The sequence below is a fragment of the Hypanus sabinus genome, chromosome 11, assembly GCF_030144855.1.
Source record: "Hypanus sabinus isolate sHypSab1 chromosome 11, sHypSab1.hap1, whole genome shotgun sequence".
In the NCBI taxonomy this organism is placed as follows: Eukaryota; Metazoa; Chordata; class Chondrichthyes; order Myliobatiformes; family Dasyatidae; genus Hypanus; species Hypanus sabinus.
In genome coordinates, this window is record NC_082716.1 from 20,186,949 (window position 1) to 20,207,297 (window position 20,349).

The 20,349-nt window shown below is 42.3% G+C and overlaps 1 protein-coding gene across 4 annotated transcripts in view; it reads left to right on the plus strand.

Annotated features, from left to right (window-relative positions):
* btbd8 (BTB domain containing 8) overlaps positions 1-20,349 on the plus strand; it is a 96,900-nt gene that overhangs the window by 27,587 nt on the left and 48,964 nt on the right. For 3 of the 4 annotated variants that reach the window (XM_059983887.1, XM_059983886.1, XM_059983888.1), the window contains exons 4-6: positions 12,200-12,492; positions 15,801-15,918; positions 16,045-16,134. In XM_059983887.1, the coding sequence (XP_059839870.1) occupies positions 12,200-12,492; positions 15,801-15,918; positions 16,045-16,134 (501 nt within the window). Of the gene's footprint in view, positions 1-12,199; positions 12,493-15,800; positions 15,919-16,044; positions 16,135-20,349 lie in introns of those variants that run through there. The other variant, XM_059983889.1, reaches the window with a different exon arrangement.

Below are 20,349 nucleotides of genomic sequence, written 5' to 3' on the forward strand. Positions count from 1 at the left end.
GTTACGGCTATACAAGACTTTGGTCAGACCCCACTTGGAGTACTGTGTTCAGTTTTGGTTACCTCACGAAAGGAAAGATGAGGCTACTAGAGAGAGAGTGCAGAGGAGATTTACAAGGATGTTGCCTGGATTGGAGAGCAAGCCTTATGAGAATAGGTTGAGTGAACTTGGCCTTTTCTCCTTGGAATTACAGCAGATGAGAGGTGACCTGATAGAGATGTATAAGGTGATGAGAGGCATTGATCATGTGGATAGTCAGAGGCTTTTTCCCAGGGCTGAAATGGCTAACACAAGAGGGCATAGTTTAGGGTTCTTGGAAGAAGGTACAAGGGGGATGTCAGTGGTAGGTTTTTCGCACAGAGAATGGTGAATGTGACGTGGTGAAGGTGGTGGTGACACATACAACAGGGTCTTTTAAGAGACTTTAGATAGTTGCATGGAACTTAAAAAAATAGAGGGCTATGCAGTAGGAAAATTCTAGGCAGCTTCTAGAGTAGGTTACATGGTCAGTACAACATTGTGGGCTGAAAGACCTATAAAATGCTATAGATGTCTATGTTTCTGATTCCAGTAGATACAAGAAGGAAAAGGGAATCAGAGAGGTACAGCCATATTTGTGGAGAGAGAAACGAAGAAAAACGGTTATTTGATGGAGTTAAATTCAGTCCCAAGTCCCAAGAGCCTTATTGTAGGCTGACAAAATGAGGTCCTGTTCTTCGAGTTGGCATTGACACTCAATATAGGGGGATGAGGTCAGAGTGGGATTGGAACAGAGAATTAATGTGACAGGTGACTGGAACCTCAGGACCAAGTAATGATAATGGGATTAGTGTAGCTGGACATTTATTGGTCGGCATGGACACAGTGGATTAAAAGCGTTACGTCTGTTGTGTATGACTGACTACGACATCACCCTGAAACTTGCTGCTTGCTGATTCCTGCTGGTTCATCCATGTCCAAGCTAATGTACATAATCTTCAAAACCATGAGCTCTTGAATTGAGAGGATGCTTAGTGGCGATGGAAAGATGTGTCAGGAAGCTGCTGAGAGAAGGGAAGCAACGGTTAAAGGGAAAGGAGGGCATTGATGTGGGAAGCTTTGTCATCTTGGGTCAGAAACTGATTGGAAAATGAAGTCTTTGTTAGCTGTAGTGGAGGTCATGGTGAAGGTCGATAGCCTAACAATGGATATTGGTAGCCAACTTGTCTCTTATGATGGAAGTTGAGTAGTTGGAAGAGGAAAGGTCAGAAATGGATCATTTCCAAGTGAGAGCAAGGCAGAAAACACATTTTCAATATTTGTATATGTGAAGAACACGGCGCCAGTAGTCACCAAAATAGCAGAGGTGAGGGAGGAGTCTGGATAGAACCAAAAGAAGGAATGTTCCCAAAGAACAGACAGTTATTGCTGAGTTCCCTCAGCTACACCTCGACTTGGGGAAAGTGAACAGAATTGAAGGGCAAGATGTTCAGTGTATGAATGTCCTCAGCCAGTTGAGGTGGTGAGGTGGTGGAGAAGGACTGGTTGGGCTCTGGCCATTTTAATGTGGGAGAAGTTTTGAGTGATTGGACATGAAGGTGAGCCATTTGAAAGCCAGGAAACTGCCAAAGGATGTTAATAGGTAGGAGCTGTGTAAAGGAGTAAGACTCCAGTTTTGTAAAACAAGAGCACCACTGGTTCACCAGTGCGGTCTTACTCGTGCACCTGAGGGAGGAGATACAAGTGAGCACTGTAGGGGTGGATGGGAGATTTCGCAAGGAAATGAAAGGTAGTTAGAACAGTCGGACGCATCACCAGCACCAACCTACCTGTTGTCAAGGACATGTATACAGAAAGGTGTCGGAAAAGGGTCAGTAAAGTTATGAAGGATCCCACCTACCCCGCTCATGGACTGTTTATCCTACTCCTTCAGGAAGGAGTCTACATATCATCCACACCAGGACCACCAGACTCAAAAACAGATACCTTCCCAAAGCAGTAAAGCTGATCTACATCTCCACCCACTAACCCACCCCTGCACACTCCCCCACCACCACTACGTTATCATTTCCTGTCAGAGTCACCTTATGTACAGACACTCCTGTGTCTAGTGTCACTTTATGGACATTTATACAACCAATCTTTGTTACAAGCTATCTTGCATATTTATATTTATCATGTCTTTTATTATTGTGCTCTCTATCTTATATTTTTAGTGCTGCACTAGATCTAGAGTAACAATTTTTTTTCTCCTTTAGACTTGTGTACTAGAAATAACATTAAACAATCTTGAACCTTGAATTTTGAAGTGACCTGAGAGACCGCGGCCTTGGAAGTTTAGAGGTGAACGCATGATCTAGTCAGAGATTCTCTGGTGGGTGAAGGAAATGCTTCAGAGATAACATCAAAATCGGCCTGACAAACTGTCTAAAAACTGGGAAGACGTGACACTCAATAGATACACCTGGAGGAAATCTGTTTAAGGAAGCTGTGCTACATGAGAATGCCACAGAAAATAAGCGGCAGCTGTGAAAGGAAAGATTGAACAGCTAAAAGACCCAACCATCAACCAAGGCCACCACTTACTCATATCCACACTGCAGCAGAATGTGGATCCTGGATTGGCCTCTACCCCGACCTGAGGACTCGCCGATAGACAACCCCTTGGGAGGACATCACTTTCGACTTGAGTGATCTAACTACCACTATCAGTAGTCAGAGATATGAGAGGCAGAATAGAGTCACCCAGCCCGTCAAGTCTGCTCCGCCATTTCCATCATGGCTGATCCCGAATCCCACTCAACCCCATACACCTGCCTTCTTGCCGTATCTTTGATGCCCTTCCACCTTAAAGCAGGAGGAGTCTGAGAGCTGACACAACTTCTGCGAGGCTTGGGTCAGCAGTGCCACTGTGCTTGTCCCCCCACTGTTGTAGCTTGAACTGCTTAGCTTTACAGAGTTCTGACCAGGAGGAATATTCTCCACAGTATCTCCCTGATCCTTGTGTGTGTTTGAAGTGTGACATTAGTTTTTTTTTGAGAACTCTTAGTTGATGGGTTCTATTTGATTTGATTGCATTCTAAGTCTTACAGGCTAGTGAAAGGACTGAATGATGGAACTGTTCTCTTTTTAAATTGGCTGTATGTCAAAAATTATTTCAGCTCCTTAATTGAATCTGTTCAGAGAATATTGTAGGCGAATGCATTGACCTGTGTGCAGGCTTAATGTACGATCTGTGGCTCTGAGGGAGTTTTATTTAATTCGTAGTTTATACAATGTTGAATACTTCAGATTCAGAAATGTCATGAATTTTATATTTTCTCTTTTCAAAGTAAGAAATTTCTTGAGTCAGTTTTGCAGAAAAGTGCTGATCCACTTGCATTTGCTTGATTTAGCCCTTTAAATACATGAGAAGGGGCAGAACAACTAATAGATCTAGCTGTGGCCATAGTCATAGAGAACTACAGCACAGAAACAGGCCCCAAGGCCCATCTAATCCCATGCCACCCTGACCTCTGCATAGTCCCATCTACCTGCACTCAGACCAGATCTCTCCAAAACCTTCTCGTGCAGTATCCATCACCAAGGAACCACGCCATCCAGATTGTGCTCTTTTCTCACTGCTGTCATCAGGAAGAAGGTACAGGAGCCTCAGGATCAATACCACCATATTCAGTAATAGATATTACACCTACTACATCATGCCCTTGAGTGAGAGGAGATAATTTCACTCACTCCATCACTAAACTGTTCCCACAACCTAAGGACTCGCTTTCAAAGACTCTTCATCTCATGCTCTCTACTTATTACTTGTTTATTTTTTTCTTATTTGTTTATTTATTATTTGTTTTCTTTCTGTGTTTGCAGCTTGTTGTCTTTTGCACGTTGATTGTTTGTCCTATTGGGGCAGACCTCCTTTGATTATAGTGTTTCTTATTTACTGTGAATGCCGCAAGAAAATAAATCTGAGTTTTATATGATGATAATATATGTACTTTAACTTTTAGCCTTAAAACTTCTCTTAACTGTTGCAATTCAACCTGCAGCTACTGTTGTGGCTTGCAGCTCTTTCCACACTCATACTGAGTGATGTAGTTCCCTCAGATTCCCATTAATTATTCCTCCTTTCAGCCTAAACCTGTGACCTCTAGTTTTATTCTCACCCACCCTGAGGGGGTCCATGAACCCTCGCCAGTCACCACGTACGTTGTTTCATTCCTTTGCTCAGTATTGTGAATCTTGAATGAAGTTTGTTCATCTCAGTGAAAGCTATTCAAAGCTGAAGGGAATAAAGCTAACTGCCGTGACCAGAGTAGGAAGCATTTTGCTTAAGACTGTTATTGACAGGAGTCTTTACAAACCCCTCATACGGTACCCCACAGACAGCTGTTGACATTGCCCAACATAGAGGAGTCTCTGTACAAGCCCGGAGTCCACCACAGTTAGCACCTGCAGGGAAATTCTTAACTTTTATGAACTACCTGGACTGGTTTTTTGTAGTCAGATTCAGGTGCTAATTAGTCCTTCAGATGGAAATTCCAGCCTGGCAATCAGTTTTATAAATGTCTTTGGAAGATGGAATCGGTACTGGTTTATCATTGTCACATGTAACAAGGTTCATTGAAATGCTTATCTTGCATACTGTTCTTGGAGAACAAATCATTATGCAGTTCAAAGTAATCTTATCATCAAATTACATATGTATCACTATATACAACCCTGAGATTCTTTTTCTTGTGGGAAAACTCAATAAATCTATAGAATAATGACCATAACGGAATCAATGAAAAGCTGCCCAACTGGAGTACTGAGCTAAAATATGGTAAAACAATAACAATGCAGAATAAAGCGTAAAAGCTACTGGAAAAAGTGCAGTGTGGGTGAACGATTGTGAGGTCAAGAGTCACCTTATATAAGAAGTCCACTTAAAATTCTGATTACAGAGGCATAGAAGCTGTCCTTGAGCCTGGTAGTGCGTGCTTTTTGATTTTTGCATCTTCTGCCCAATGGGAGAGAAGAGAGAATGTCTGGGGTGGGTGGGGTCTTTGATTATGCTGGTCCAGCAGAAAATCCTTGACTTGAGGCAGACTGGGTAGAATGAGAATGGGAGATTCAGTAACTCACCGCAATCATGACATGTCGATTCTTTACTGTTGTGAGTTGGCAAGATTCTCTATGATCCAAATGCTAAAGATCCCATCCTGATGATGTTCTCCACTGTAACTGGATTGCGGGGGCTCATTGGGCCAGAAGGGCCTGTTATGGTGCTGTATTGCTAATAAATAATCAGGAATAAAGAAACAGACAATACTGGATTACAGTCTCTGCCCTTGTGGGTAACCTTGACTTGAAGTTGTAATGAGCTATCTTTTAGATTTACCATCAGCCAGAACAATAAAAAGATAAAAAGACTCTGCCACTTTCAAAGTGATTCCATCGCTAGTTACATCTGTTTTAGCTTTTTTGAAGAGACCATTCCCTTCGTGACTGTCTGGTCCACAGCCACCCCTCGTTTCTAATGACACAACTCCTTCGCAAGCTGGTTCCTGTGAGGGACCAGATGCAGCTTGTTCTTCTCCTTCTCTTTCCCCTCTGAAAGGGTAAGTAGGAAGAACACACGGCAGTCTTGATTGAGGGTCAGTGGTGGAAGGGGTGAGCAGCTTCAAAGTCTCAGAGGATATATCCTGAATCCAACAGTCAATGCACTCATGAAGAGCTAGCGGCTCTGCTTTGTTACCAGTTGGAGGAGGTTTGGTATCCCTCCGAAGACACTTGCAGATGTCTGTAGATTTTCAGTGGAGAGCATCCTGACCGGCTACATCACAGCCTGGTTTGGAGACTCCAAAGTACAGGATTGAGAGAGGTTGCAGAGGGACAAGCATCTTCATTCAGTGAACGTTGTTTCTTTGATCTTCCCGAATAGAAACATGGAAAAACAGCATGAGCTATTTTTGCTTTGAGTGTTGTTCAATATGACTACAACACATTCTGAATCACAGTGCCATGTTCCTGCTCTCTTCCCATGTTTTTTTCTATCTACTCTGGCTAAGCCTTTCATGATTAAAATGTCTAATGAATCCACTCACCACCTCCTCTAATCATTCTAGTAAATCCAACATCTCCCTCCAGTCCAGGTCAGAGTTTAGATCTGTATTTTATTTTCCCTAAGATGTAAACATGATCTGGTGTTGTCACTTCAGTTTCTCCTTGCCCCAATGTGACCACAACAATTTGTGCTTAAATTCTAATACAAACTGATGATGTGAGTAAACCTAGCAATTAGGTGGAGGTAATTAATGATAACTCAGCAGCTTGTTGCAAGAAGAATGATTTTGTTTTTCCACTGGGTAAGTACTTGCAGTGAATAATGTTCCTTGATAAATTAAATTTCAGACTTTTTGATTGAATGCTGTTCTTTCATATCTCTTGTGGGAGATCCATGGTGGTTGGTTGGTGTTTATAGAGCCCTGTACGAAGTTGTCTTGGGTGGGTGGTGGGGGGAGGGAACTATACAGCTAAATAAATTGGAAATTATTTATTCCAAAGATGATTGGTTACTGCTATTTGCAGGTTTGTAAATCTGTAGGGAGCTTGATGATGGGACATAAATTAGTGGTTAAGCTGGCAAAACAAAACCTAGGGTGAGCTACTGAAAAGCATGCATCGTGTGAAATTAGTATTTAAATTGCAGCTTTGTAATCTGACATGGGGAAAGCAGGGTCAGAGAATTGCATGCGTATTGAAGAACCAATTGTACATATAAGCCTTTTTCAGAACCACAGGCTACTTTAAATTCACTGGCCTTTCTGTATAAATGTTAAAATATAAATTAAATTGTAGAAAGATAAATAGGAAGCAGACTGTATAAAGAAATGCTGTGGTCAAGAAGATCTCATCCATTCTTAAAACTTAAATCCATTTTTAATTGCTAAGATGTCTTGCTAAACGTTTTTCATTTCTACTGACTTCAGTATTTATAATGATTGGGAGGATAGTCCAGTCACTCTGTATCGCTTATTATTTATTATAGTTAGATTTATTTGTCACACGTAACTAGCATTAAAACACAGTGAAAGAAGTTGTTTGTGTGAGCGACCAAAACGGCCCAGGAATGTGCCTGCAAGTCTTGCCATACTTCCTGGCAATCTGTAATATTGCAATAAGATCATCCATCTTATTTCTTATACTACATGCATTTAGATACAACACCTTGAGTACCATATTTGCTGTCCTTTCTGACTCTGCATCCCGAATGATTTGATACTCAGCCTGTCGCCTGCACTAAGTCCTATCACCTGCCTGCCCTTCCTGACAATCTGACTGGACTCTATCTTAATTTTTTTACCATCCATCCTTTCCTGAGTCTCTTCACTCCGGTTCCCACCCCACTGCCAAGTTTGTTTAAACCCTCCCCAACACTATGATGCAGCCAGACAGAACACTCCCAACGGTACTCTTGTATTAGCTGTTAGAATGGGGGCGGGAGCTTTGCACGCCTCAGTCTCCTCAGAAAGTGTAGACATTGCTGTGCCTTCTTGACTACTGAGGTGGGTTGTGGGTCCAGGTTAGTTGGTCTGTTACATGTACACCAAGGAACTTTGTGCTCTTCACTCTCAATGGCAGAGCCACTGACGTGCAATGGAGAGTGATCAACCTGCACTTTCCTGGTCCACAGTCATCCCTTTTGTCTTGTAAAATGGTTCAAGAACAACAACATGAGTATCAAAATGGACAAGTCTCTTTGCCTCCTCTCTGTATGCCGGTTCATTGCTGCTGATGAGGCCAACCTGTGTTGTATCATTAGCGAACTTGATGCATTTTGAGCTGGATCTGGCAGTGTAGTCGCGAGCCAACAGCGTGAACAGCAGCGGGCTGAGTAGAGCCCTGGGGGGCACCAGTGCTCAGCGTGATGATGCTTGAAATATTGCTGCCAACTCCGACTGACGGGTACTTTCCATCAGTAAGTCCAAATCCAGTTAGAGAAGGGCATTGAATCCCATTGAGGACAGTTGACCAACAGCCTCAGAGGGATGATTCTGTCACCTGCTGGATGCCGTTACCAAACAAGAAACTGCCTGTCCCATCACACTTCATCTCATAGTTGGGGATTTCAACCAGGCTTGTTTGAAGAACTCTTTGCTCAATTACCATTGGCAAACTAACTGCAGCACCAGAGGTCCCAGCACACTTGACACTGATATTTCTAAGATGAGGATTATCTACCATTCCATGCTCGGAATGCGTTTCGTGAAATTTGATCCCTTTGCTGTCCTTCTATCTGCGATTAGGACAATAAAGAGGTCATCACAGGAGGCAGAGGAGCAGCGATGGTATTATTTGGAGTTGGTAGACTGGGCCATGTTCAAGGACTCATCTGTGGATCTGAATGATTACACCACAGTTGTCACAGATTTCATAAATAAAAAACAGTTGTAGACATGTTTGTCTCCACAAAACCATTCAGAATCTTCCCCAGTCAGAAGCCCTGGATGAGCCAAGAGATCCACGGTCTGTTGAGGGCCAGATCACAGGAGTTAGAGTCTGGCAATCAAGAAAATTACAAGAGGTCCAGGTACGCTCTCCGGAAAGCCATTTCACAGGCAGTGGCAATTCCAGACGAAAGTGTAATCAATGGAGAATGCTCAACAGCTGTGGCCAGACTTGAACACTATCACAAAGTGAACTCAAGCGACAGATGAGCTCAGTGCCTTCTGTGCTCGCTTTGACAATCAAAACGCGGAGGAACCATCACAAACTCCCACAGCCCCCGATGATCCTGTGATTTCAGCCTCTGTGTCTGAACTGAGGGTGAACCCATGGAAAGTGTCTGACCCATATGGGGTACCTGACTGCCTGCTAAGTACCTGTGCTGATCAGTTGGCTGGAGTGTTCACTGAGATCTTTAACCTCTCACTTTGGCAGTCTGAGGTACCCACCTGCTTCAGGCAGGTTTCAGTTAAACCAGTGCCTAAGAAGAACATGGCAATCATGCCTTAATGGCTATCATCCAGTAGCACTTACATCCACAGTGATGAAGTGTTTTGAGAGATTGGTGATGAAACATATCAACACCTGCCTGAGGAAGCAACTTGAATCCATTCCAATTTGCCTACCAGAGCAACAGGTCCACAGCAGAAGCCATCTCATTGGCTCTTCATTCAACCCTGGAACATCTGGATAGTAAAGGTCCATATGTTAGGATGTTTCTTATCAACTACAGCTTGGCATTCAATACTATCATCTCCTCAAAACTAATCAATAAGCTTTAAGACCTTGGCCTCTGTGCCTCCTTGTGCCATTGATCCCTTGATTTCCTCGCTTACAGATCCCAGTTAGTTTAGATTAGCAACAACATCTTCAAAATCTCCATCAGCACAGGTAAACCACAAGGCTGTGTGCTTAGCCCCCTGCTCTATTCACTTTACACTTATGACTGTGTGGTTAAGCAGAACCCCAATGCCATATTTAAGTTTACTGACAACACCACTGTTGTTGGCCGAACCAAAGGTGGTGAAGAATCAGCACAGAGGAGGGAGATTGAAAATCTGGCTGAGTTGTGCCACAGCAACAACCTCTTACACAATGTCAACAAGACCAAAGAGCTGAATCAGGAGGAAACTGGAGGTCCTGACCCAGTCTCATCCCAGGATCAGAGGTGGAGAGGGTCAGCAACTTGAAATTCCTTGGTGTTATCATTTCAGAGAACCTGTCCAGGGCCCAGCACACGAACAATTACAAAGAAAGCACAGTATCACCTCTACTTCCTTAGGAGTTTGTGAAGATTCACCATGACATCTTGAAACTTTGACAAACTTCTATGGATGTGTGGTCAAGAATATATTGACTGGCTGCATCACAGCCTGATATGGAAACACCAATACCCTTGAATAGAATTTCAAGTCAATTCAAGTCAATTCAAGTCAAGTCAAGTCAAGTCACTTTGTATTGTCATTTTGACCATAACTGCTGGTACAGTACACAGTAAAAATGAGACAATGTTTTTCAGGACCATGGTGCTACATGAAACAGTACAAAAACTACACTGAACTATGTAAAAACAACACAGAAAAAAACTGCACTGGAAGAGAGACCTACCCAGGACTGCATAAAGTACACAAAACAGTGCAGGCATTACAATAAATAATAGACAAGACAAAAGGCACAGTAGAGGGCTGTAAGTTGGGCTCCAGTAAGTCCAGGCTCTGGGTATTGAGGAGTCTGATAGCTTGGAGGAAGAAACATAAAGTGGTGGATACAGCCCAGTCCGTTGCAGGTAAAGCCCTCTGCACCATTGAGTACATTTACATGAAGCGATATCACAGGAAAGCAACATCCATCATCAGGGACCCCCACCACTCAGGTCAGGCTCTAGTCTTGCTGCTTCCATCAGGGTGAAGGTATAGGAGCCTCAGGATCTCACCACCAGGTTCAGGAACACATCAACCATTAGACCCACCACTGAACTGTTCCTACAACCTATCGACTTACTTTCAAAAACCCTCATCTCATGTTCTCAATATTTATTTGTTTGCCTATTAATTTTTTTGTATTTGCACGGTTTGTTGTGTTTTGCACACAGGTTTCCTGCTCTACTGGTGCAGGCTTTCATTGATCCTGTTATGGTTATTGGATTTATTGAGGAAAATGAATCTCAGGCTGTGTATGGTGCCATATACGTACAGTACTTTGATAAATTTTCTTGAACTTTGTTGAATGATGAGCTGAAGTCAGTGAACAACATCATGGAAGCTTTTTCAAGGTGAGACAGATCAGAATGGAGGGCTGAGTGAATCAGTTTGAGCAGCTGGCAGACTGGAAAGGGTCCGATTCCACAGGAAGGTGGGAGTTTATATGAACAATTGCCATCTGCTCAAAGAACTTTGTGATTGTTGAGGTATGTGCCAGAGAGCAGTAATCATTTAGGCCAATTGCCGTCACTCTCCTGGGCTCTGGAATGATGGTGGCTGCAGGGACAGTGAACTATTGTAAAGAGATGTTTGTCCATACATATATCTTATGGCTTATGTCTTGGTAAACTCATTTATATTGTAACTATTATGTATATTTTTTTTTCATATGTAATGGAATGTGTATGTTGGTAATTTCTTTATCAATATATCATCTGTATTCTGTCCATATTATTAATATTAATAAAAAGATTTAGAAAGAAAAGAAAGAGATGTTAAAGATGTCTATAAAGAGCTCTGTTAGTTGGGCCACACAATCCCTCAGCTCCTGACTCGGTATGCTGTCCAGCCCTGCAGCTTTGCGTTGGTTTACCTTGGCTAGAGGGGGTTGGTTTTCCTCTGTGTCACATCATTCATTGTTTCAAATCATGCAAAGCAGGCATTCAACCTATCAGAAAAGGAAGTGTCATTGTCGTTGATGCACAAGATGGGCTTGTAATCGGTTATGGTTTGTATACTTTGCTGTATGTGCAAATGTCCCTGGAGCCATGAATGTGGCTGTGAATTTTCTGTGGGTTCTCTCAGTTTGCCTTTCTGATGGCACGGGAGAGCGCAGCTCTTGCTGACCTTAGAATTGTCTTATCCCTTGTTCCAAAGGCAGAGTCCCTATCCCTATCAGTGTACGAATCTCTGCAATCAACATTCAGAAATCCCCTCCCCCACATGATAAGCAAATTCAGAGCAGGTATTTGTATCTCACAAAATAGCTACAAGAGTTATTATCGGGGAACTATTAATATCACATTGAGCATTCGTCTTGGTTTCTTTTGTTTTTATTTAGAGTTACAGCACAGTAACAGGCCTTTCTAGCCCAGTGAGCCCGTGCTGTACAATTATACCCTTATGGTCAATTAGCCTACTAACCTGTACGTCTTTGGAATGTGTGAGGAAACCACTCGGTCTCGGGGAGATCATAAAAGCTCCTTACCTCAACAATCATGAAGTGCTTTGAGCAGCTGGTAATTGTTCGTATAAAATCCCACCTTCCAGCTACATTGGACCCTTTCCAGTCTGCCTGCTGCTCAAACTGGTGCACTGATGATGTCATAGACCTGGCCTTCCACTCTGTCCTGGAGAGGCAGAGTTGAATCCAGGGTGCTGGTGCTGTAATATTTAAACTAGCCACCGTGCTACTATGCCATCCCTATGCTATTGGGCCACCGGTTGCAAGATAGATAGAGGTTGTTCCTATTTTTCGGCACGTAGATATCTTAAGCTTTTTAAAAAAGACTTTCCCTTTTGTTCTGTTATAGGCAGGTTTACACAGCGGATGGGAAAGTGAACCAATTGGAGGAGGAGATGCTTCTGAGCAGCGAACAAGATGGGATGAGACTGTCAGAGGGCCACAGTCAGTCCTTTGGTGACCTTGATAAAAATAAGATGTGCAATGGGAAAGATACTGAGGATGGGAAAGTCCCAGCTGCTCCCGATGACACTTCAGAAGAAATCGAGATGTTAACATCCAGTCTCTTAGAAGACGATATGCCCGAAGGAATATTTGATGTTCCTGAGGAACTGCAAGAAAAGGATGTGACTGTAGATGGAGGTAAGTGGCTGCCAGGACCTTGGATGGAGTTTTGGTTTCTGATGTCAAGTGGGAGCTGAATATTACGGACAGCAGAAATAACTGCTTGTGTGAGTGTGGGGCCCAAAGATTTACTTACAGCATTCAGGTCCTCTTCCACTTGTCTTTCTCATCATGGCTGCTCCCCATTTCCCATCTCATTATTTCAGTCTGAAACTGTTAAAATTCTGTGCACCTATTTATAAGAATATAATTACATTTCAAGCTTGTAAACTGAGAGAGAATATGTCAGTTTTATTCAGTCTGTGGAAGATTGTAAAAATCTGCAGCTGTCTCACTTACACTCACCCACCAATTCTTTCTGCTTTCATCTAATGCTGTCCTTTAGTTACTTGGCTCCACTAATACAGGAAAGCTGTACCTGGCATTGTTTTACCGTCAGCACAAGCATCTTGGTGTGACTGACGGTCCAATATTGGCTCCAGTTAACATCAGGATGACAAAAAGTCTATCCTTGTTGCCTATATGCCATATTCTTAGGCACTGACTTCATTCTCCTGACTGCTAATACAGATCAGCATTTACTCAGTTAAGAGATTCTGCAGATGCTGGAAGCCCAGAGCAACACACACAAAATACTAGAGGAACTCAGCCTGTCGGGCTGCATCTGTGTAGAGGAATAAACGTTTTGGGCTGAGATCCAGGACTGGAAAGGAAGGAAGAAGCAGCCAGATCAAGAAGGTGGGAGGAGGAGAAGGAGTACAAGCTAGAAAGTGATGGGTAAAGCCAGGTAGGTTGTAGAGGGGAATTAATGAACAAGCTGAGAGATGATAGGTGGAAAAGGTAAAGAGCTGGAGCAGATGGAATCTGATAGGAAAGTAGAGTGAACTATGGATAGAAGACTGGGATACTCATTACCCCAGAGCTAGTCTATTGTCGGGCAAGCTGAATTTCTTTACATGGAACAGGGCAGGAGAGGGCAGGGGATGTATTAAAGACTTAAAAGATGAGGCATTTTCTCTTGAACAGAGGGGTCGAAACTAAGACACTTACAACACTCTGCAAAAGTCTGAGGCACCCTAGATTTTTTTTTCACAAACTAGAGAAAGCCTGCAGATGCTGAAAATCCAAACAACACACACGAAACGCTGGAGGAACTTGGCAGGCCCAGCAGCATCTATGGGGAAAAAAAGTACAGTTGATGGTTCGGGCCGAGACCCTTCGGCAGGACTGGAGAAAAAAAGATGAGTAGATTTAAAAGGTGGGGGGAGGAAAGAGAGAAACATAAGGTGATAGGTGAAACTGGGAGGGAGAGGGGTGAAGTAAAGAGCTGGGAAGTTGATTGGTGAAAGAGAAACAGGGCTGGATTTCCAGTGGCTGCCCATTTTAATTGAAGAAGCAGGATCTCCCAGTGGCCACCCATTTTAATTCCACTTCCCATTCCCATATGTCAATCCATGGCCTCCTCTACTGTTGTGATGAGGCCACACTCAAGTTGGAGGAACAGCACCTTGTCTGGGTCGCCTCCAAGCTGATGGCATGAATGTCGATTTCTCAAACTTCCGTAATGCCCCCCCCCCCCTCACCATTCTCCATCCCCTTTTCTCCCTCTCAATTCTCTGCCCATCGCCTCCCTCTGGTGCTCCTCCCCACTTTTCTTTCTTCCATGGCCTTCTGTCCTCTCCTATCAGACTCCTTCCCCAGCCCTGTATGTCTTTCACCAATCAACTTCCCAGCTCTTTACTTCATCTTCCCCCCCCCCCAATCACTTTCACCTATGTGTTTTCCCCCTCCCCTCCCCCTACCTTTTAAATCTACTCCTCGTCTCTTTTCTCCAGTCCTGCCGAAGAGTCTCAGCCTGAAACGTCAACTGTACTTTTTTCCATAGATGCAGTCGGAGTGCCTCCAGCATTTTGTGTATGTTGCCTAGATTTTTTTTTAATGGTTTCAGATGGTATGGCCTCTACAGAGCCCTGATCTGGGACTACCTGGAGAGACCGAAGCAAGTGAGACTGCCAAATTCTTGCAGAAGAACTGTTGGCAAGTTCTCCAAGATGCTTGGAATAGCCTACCAGTCAATTTTCTTATAAAACTGCACAACAGCGTACCTAAGAGATTTGATGCAGTTTTAAAGGCAAAGGGTTGGTGACACCAAATATTGATTTGATTTATTTTTTTACTGTTTTCTGTTCTTTATAGTATTTTTTGATATTCAGAAATGTTTATTTCATTATTTTTGAAAATATCTTCAATTTACGGAAATTTTTTACCTAAGCTTTTTGCACAGTACTGTAAGCTTAAAGCAATCAGTAGAATGGTTATAGGAGAAAGAAGATAGAAGATGGAGTCATCAGGGTGCCGTCATGACAAGTTTTTTGCACTGATTTTTTTTGTGAATGCTCGTCATGTGGCGTTTCCTTAGCATCTTTTTTTTAATGTGGTTGAGTTGCTAGATCGACGCTCAACTCAGCACGGATGGAAAGCGTGCAAAGGAGCCGGCTGGATTGGAACTGGGGACCTGTTGCCCCGAAGTCCAGCACTGATGCCACTACGCCACCAGCTGGCCTACAGGGGAAAGGAGGAAAGAAAATATCTGGGCAGTGTTGGGTCACTGTCATTCAGTGCTTATCACTTGTTGCCTCTCAAAAGTAGCACAGTGGTTAGCACAATGCTTTGCAGTACAGGTGACCTGGGTTCAATTCCCGCCACTGCCTGAAAGGAGTTTGCACATTTGCCCCATGTGGATTTCCTCCGGGTGCTCCGATTCCTTCCACAGTCCAAAGATGTACCTGTTGGAAGGTTAATTGGTCACTGTATCGCCTCATGATTAGGCTAGGAGTAAATTGGGGAGTTGCTGATAAATTAGTGGTGTGGCTCAGTTGGCTCTATTCCACGCTGTACCTCAATAAATAAAGTTGTGACCTGCAGGGCTGCAGGCTAAGTGTCGAAATGAAGGATTGAACGGGGGGGTGGGGGCTCTTCGTTATCTTGTCCAGTATGAACGTAACAGCAAAGTAACCTTGTCTTGTGTTGGAAATTTTCTGTTGCACTGTCCTTGAAGTTGTTATATTGGCTTTTGATGCCTTTGGTGGCGCATCACCTCTTCCATTGGGAAACCTTCCAACCATAAAAGTTCCAATTTTTGGAGACTCAACACAATAAATCTTGGCCCTGTTTTGTTTTTGAAAACCAATTTGTTTCCAAGAAATCAGTAGATAATGGTTAGCTGCAGGGTGACCCTTATCAGTTTTTAACAATTGTGCTTTTATCTCTTCCATTCCGATATGGATCTGCTTCCGTAATGCATTTTTTGTATTGGTTTTGAACAGGTGATCCTATTCCAGAGCCAGCCTCTGTGCTGGGTGCTGACCTGCTGTCCCTGTACAAGGAAGGAAGTTGCTCTGATATAACTCTTCATGTTGAGAACAAAGTTTTTCGTGTGCACAGGTATCCCATTATCTGTGATCACTGCATTCTTTTTTTAAGTATTTGCTTTAAAAATAACCCAGATCAAGCAAATTTAATAATGCTATAAAGTGCAGATTTTCAGGAAAGTTTTGTTCTGCCTTCTAGGGCCATCCTGTGTGCTCGCTCCAGTTACTTTGCAGCTATGCTCAGTGGCAATTGGGCTGAAAGCTCTCAGAAATCCATCACCCTTGCAGGGTAGGAAATGATAACCAAAAGATGTTTTAAAGTTTCAATGTTATGAGGTCCACATTAGAAATATTTCATGACAACTTTGTCGACATTGCATGCAACGTCCTAGGCTATTGAAGTTTAGTTTGATGAAGGTTCACTCAGTTTTATTCTGTTTGTGATAATTCAATGAGCCATTTATGTTTTTCTTAATGTATAGTATAGTAAACAGTGAGTATATGAAAATGTACCAATCAATATTGTTATTTTGGCAATCAATATGTTATTTTCTTGGCACTTCTAATGAAGATATTAAGTGATACTCTAACATATTAACCCTAGTTTACTCATGTATTTTTGTAAAGAACTATATTCCTTCTGGGGTGGTGGAGTGGAGATATATTTTTACCAAAGGTGACATAATGCACTCCTTCCCTCCGCTAGCCTGCGGGTCACCCTTGGGCAAAGTATAGCACCTGCTTAGCCCCTTAATCATGGTCACAGGGAGCCATTGGAGCAGGTGGTGGATGGTCATATGAGCATCTGTTGCATATCACAAGTCCTGGTTATGTGACCACTGATCAGGGAGATGATCTCTGAAGAGTATTGTTTAATGTAAAGACTGCCTGGAAGAAGGCAATAGCAAACCGCATCTGTAGAAAAAAATTGCCAAGAACAATCAAGGTCATGAAAAGACCATGATCACCCACATCATATGACATGGCACATAATGAACGACTTCCTTCCACAGATCTCATCCTACATCTTGTCTTTCCTGCAGTACTCTGTCCAATCTGTCTGTAGAGTTGAGTATTCTCTTCCTCATTGTGCTGGAAATCTTTGAACTGAACCAGCTTTTGAGTGTGGCTGCTCCTGGCCTCACTTCTTCTTGGTTGTCTCATTACCTTTACTTTCTGGAATTATCTGTCTTGCATTTTATTTTTGCTACCTTGCTGAGATAATCTTTGAATTTAATGAATCATTTGTGCTTTGGTCCTCACTGACTACAAATCCTTTTTGGTTCCTGCTTTTGTGTTTTATTCATCCATGGGATGTGTCCTTTGCTGGCAAGGCTAGTTTTTATTGTCTGTCCCAAGTGCCCATAGAACTAGGTGGATAATTAGAATGTTTTACTGGGCACAAGATTCTCCTCAGTTGTGGAGCTGCAGTCAAAGGTCCTTTCTCAAAGACCTTCTGTAAAATGTGGATTTTATATAAGAACTTAGAAGTTTTGTAACTGCTATTAGTGGAACTTGGATTTTATTATAGATTATATCAATTATTTTGATTTTAAATGTCCAGTTGCCATGGGGGACTTGGCACATGAGGGCTGAAGATCAGTAATCCAAGCTTCTGGGTAACAGCCCATTAACTTAATTATGTTAGTGCATACTCTGGTAGTAATTCATACAATGAGGCTAAATCTTACATTTAATGTCTTTCACAGCTTCAAGATGTTCCAAAGCACTTCTTGAAGTGTGAACACTGTTGATTCATCACATCTTTTTGTTCACTCTTGTAACAGGGCTGCCTGCTTCTGATTTCAGTCATACTGTTAACTTGATCCTTTTTAATTGGTCTTTTGCATCTGTTCAGTATTTTCTATTTTGCATTGGGTGTGGTTCACTCTCCATTCTACGTCTTTACTTCATGTATTGGCTGTTTTAAGACTGCATTATTTGTAACATTTCACATCCAGATCTGCATCCTTGATATTAAGAGTGATCAGTAGTTCTGAAGCCACTAAATACCAAGATACCAACAGACCCAGTAATATACTTTTGGAAAGGCACAGGTTGATAGAGGATTGTTGGCATGGTTTTGTGTGGGGGAAATCCTTTCTCACTAATTTGGATGACTTACCTAAAGAGGTGGGGTGGTACATGTTGTCAATGTGGACTCCAGTTTGACCAGGTTCCAACTGATCCAGGAGATTAAGGCACATGGAATCCAGGGTGCAATGGTTAATCTGTTCCAAAGTTGGCTTGCTTCAAGGAGGCAAAAGATTGTGGTGGAACAATGCTTTTCTGATTGGAAGTAATGATTGTTGGTATGTCGCAGGAATTACTGCCGGGACCCTTGTTTTGTGTGATGTATGTTAATAAATTGGATGTGAATACAGAAAATATAATCTTGCACAAGACTCAGGTTGGGGATATTGTGGAAAGTGAGGACAGCTGTAAGTCCTCTCTAAGGCTACAACAGAATTGGAAAGTTGGGCAGGGTGTTGGGAGATGGAATTTAATCCCAACAAGTACAAGGTGATGCATTTTGAAAATATCCACAATAAGTGGCAGGGTGCCAAAGGATGTTAATAAAGAGAGGAACATGTAGTTCCCTGAAGGTGACAGGGTAAGGAAGGCATGCTTTCCTCCTTAGATTGGCACTAAGTCTGCGCGACTGCTCTCCTTGCATGCAGACAGTAAAGCATTTCCCGTATTCTGAGATTTATATGAATACTGGACTGTCTACTTCAGCTTTTCAGAGTTGTCTTTCTTGTGTATGATTGGCCGATGAGTGATTTGTTCATTTCTATGTGTGGGCCGGGGGGTGTTGGTGCTACTGTCACTGTTCTTTTCTGCAAGTGATGGGGTCAGGGATTGTTATGTGCAGGGGGTTGGTGATTGCTATTGTGGCTGTTTTTTGCTGTGGGCAAGGGGGGGGGATATTGGAGTCTACAAGTTTTTCTTTTCTTACTGGCAGAGGCAGTGGGGAGGGGTGGGGGGGAGAGTTGATGTCTTTCCTTTCATCGACACCTGCGGTCTTTCTGTATTCAGTGCCTATCTGGAGTAGACAAATATCAGAGTTGTATTGTACATGCCTATTTAGACAATAAAATGAACCTATGAATAGAAAATAAGGGATGTTATGTTGCAACTTTATGAAACGCTGATCAGACTGCACCACACTATATGTGGTGTGCTGGAATGAGCTCAGAGGAGATGCCTGGACTGGAGGATTTCAGTTTTGGGGAGAGATTGGAGTGTGTGAGTTCGTTTTCCTTGAAGATTTCATAGTAATGTAGTAGAATCATTTTTCAATTGTAGGTTTATCAAAAGCAAGAGGGCATAGGTCTAAATTGAGAAAAAGGAGCTGTAAATGAGGATTTAAGTGGACTTTTTCCTTTTTCACAGAGGAGTTTATATCTGAGACTTGGTGCCAAAGGAGGTGGTGCAGTGAAATACAATTTAATTGTTTGTGGCATTTATGCAGTCACTTAAATATGCAAGATGTTGGCAGATATGGACCTAGTGTGGAAAATTAAGATGATTTTAGATGGGGAGAAAGATTGGAACAGCAAGCTGAAGACTCCATTCCTGTGCTGTTCAGCTCTACGACGTGAGAAAATGTGTCACACTTTCATTATCAGGATTTGCTGAATGCTTGGTGCTTGTAAATGACTTCATTGCCTTCTTGTCACATTTAATTCTTTCCTGTAATATTTGAACATTTAATGAAAGACATCCCAGAAGCATAAAATGAGAAGTATGTAATCATTATTTTGTGAATTGAAGCGCATTTTGGCATCACATATCAACTCATAAATGGCCTAACAGCCATCAGAGATGATGCAGCCATGGAAATAGAATCTTGAGTTGCTTTTTATGTAAATACATTCATTAGGGTATCATTAGTGCTGTATTTGCATTTTGCTTTGAGCAAAATAATCACGGAAATGGTTTAATTCTATTTTAAAGATGTTCAGAAATATTCTTAAGTCATTTGTCCATGCAGCTAAATTTCAACTTCAAAGTGTTAGCTCTGGGCAGAAGATGATTGATTGTGAGGCTAAAGCTTTAATCATGTTTAGAAAACTTCGTAACAAAAATTGTGCAGATTTGGAAATGAAGGCATTCAGCTCCAGATTGGTGACCTAACTGTATGTGCTCTCTTTTGCCCCATATCCTGGATTTTCTTTGTTTAATAAAAGTCACATGATGCCTACCATGGAGCTAATTATTATTTTTGTGTAAAGTAAAATGTTTGTTCCTTGCTCGGTAACAAAGGTTTATTCCCCAACTGCATGTCAGCTGACTGGGTTCTAATTTTTAGACTGATTTCTACTGAGCCAGTTTCTCCCAGTTCACCCCAATAATTCCCTTTTTAATATCTTGAAAGCTTTAATCAAATCGTCTCTCAATTTCTGAATTCCAGGGGATGTAAACCTAATTTGTGAGTCATTAATAGTTGATAGCATAAAAATCACACATTTATTAATTGATAGAAAGAGATTGGTATACT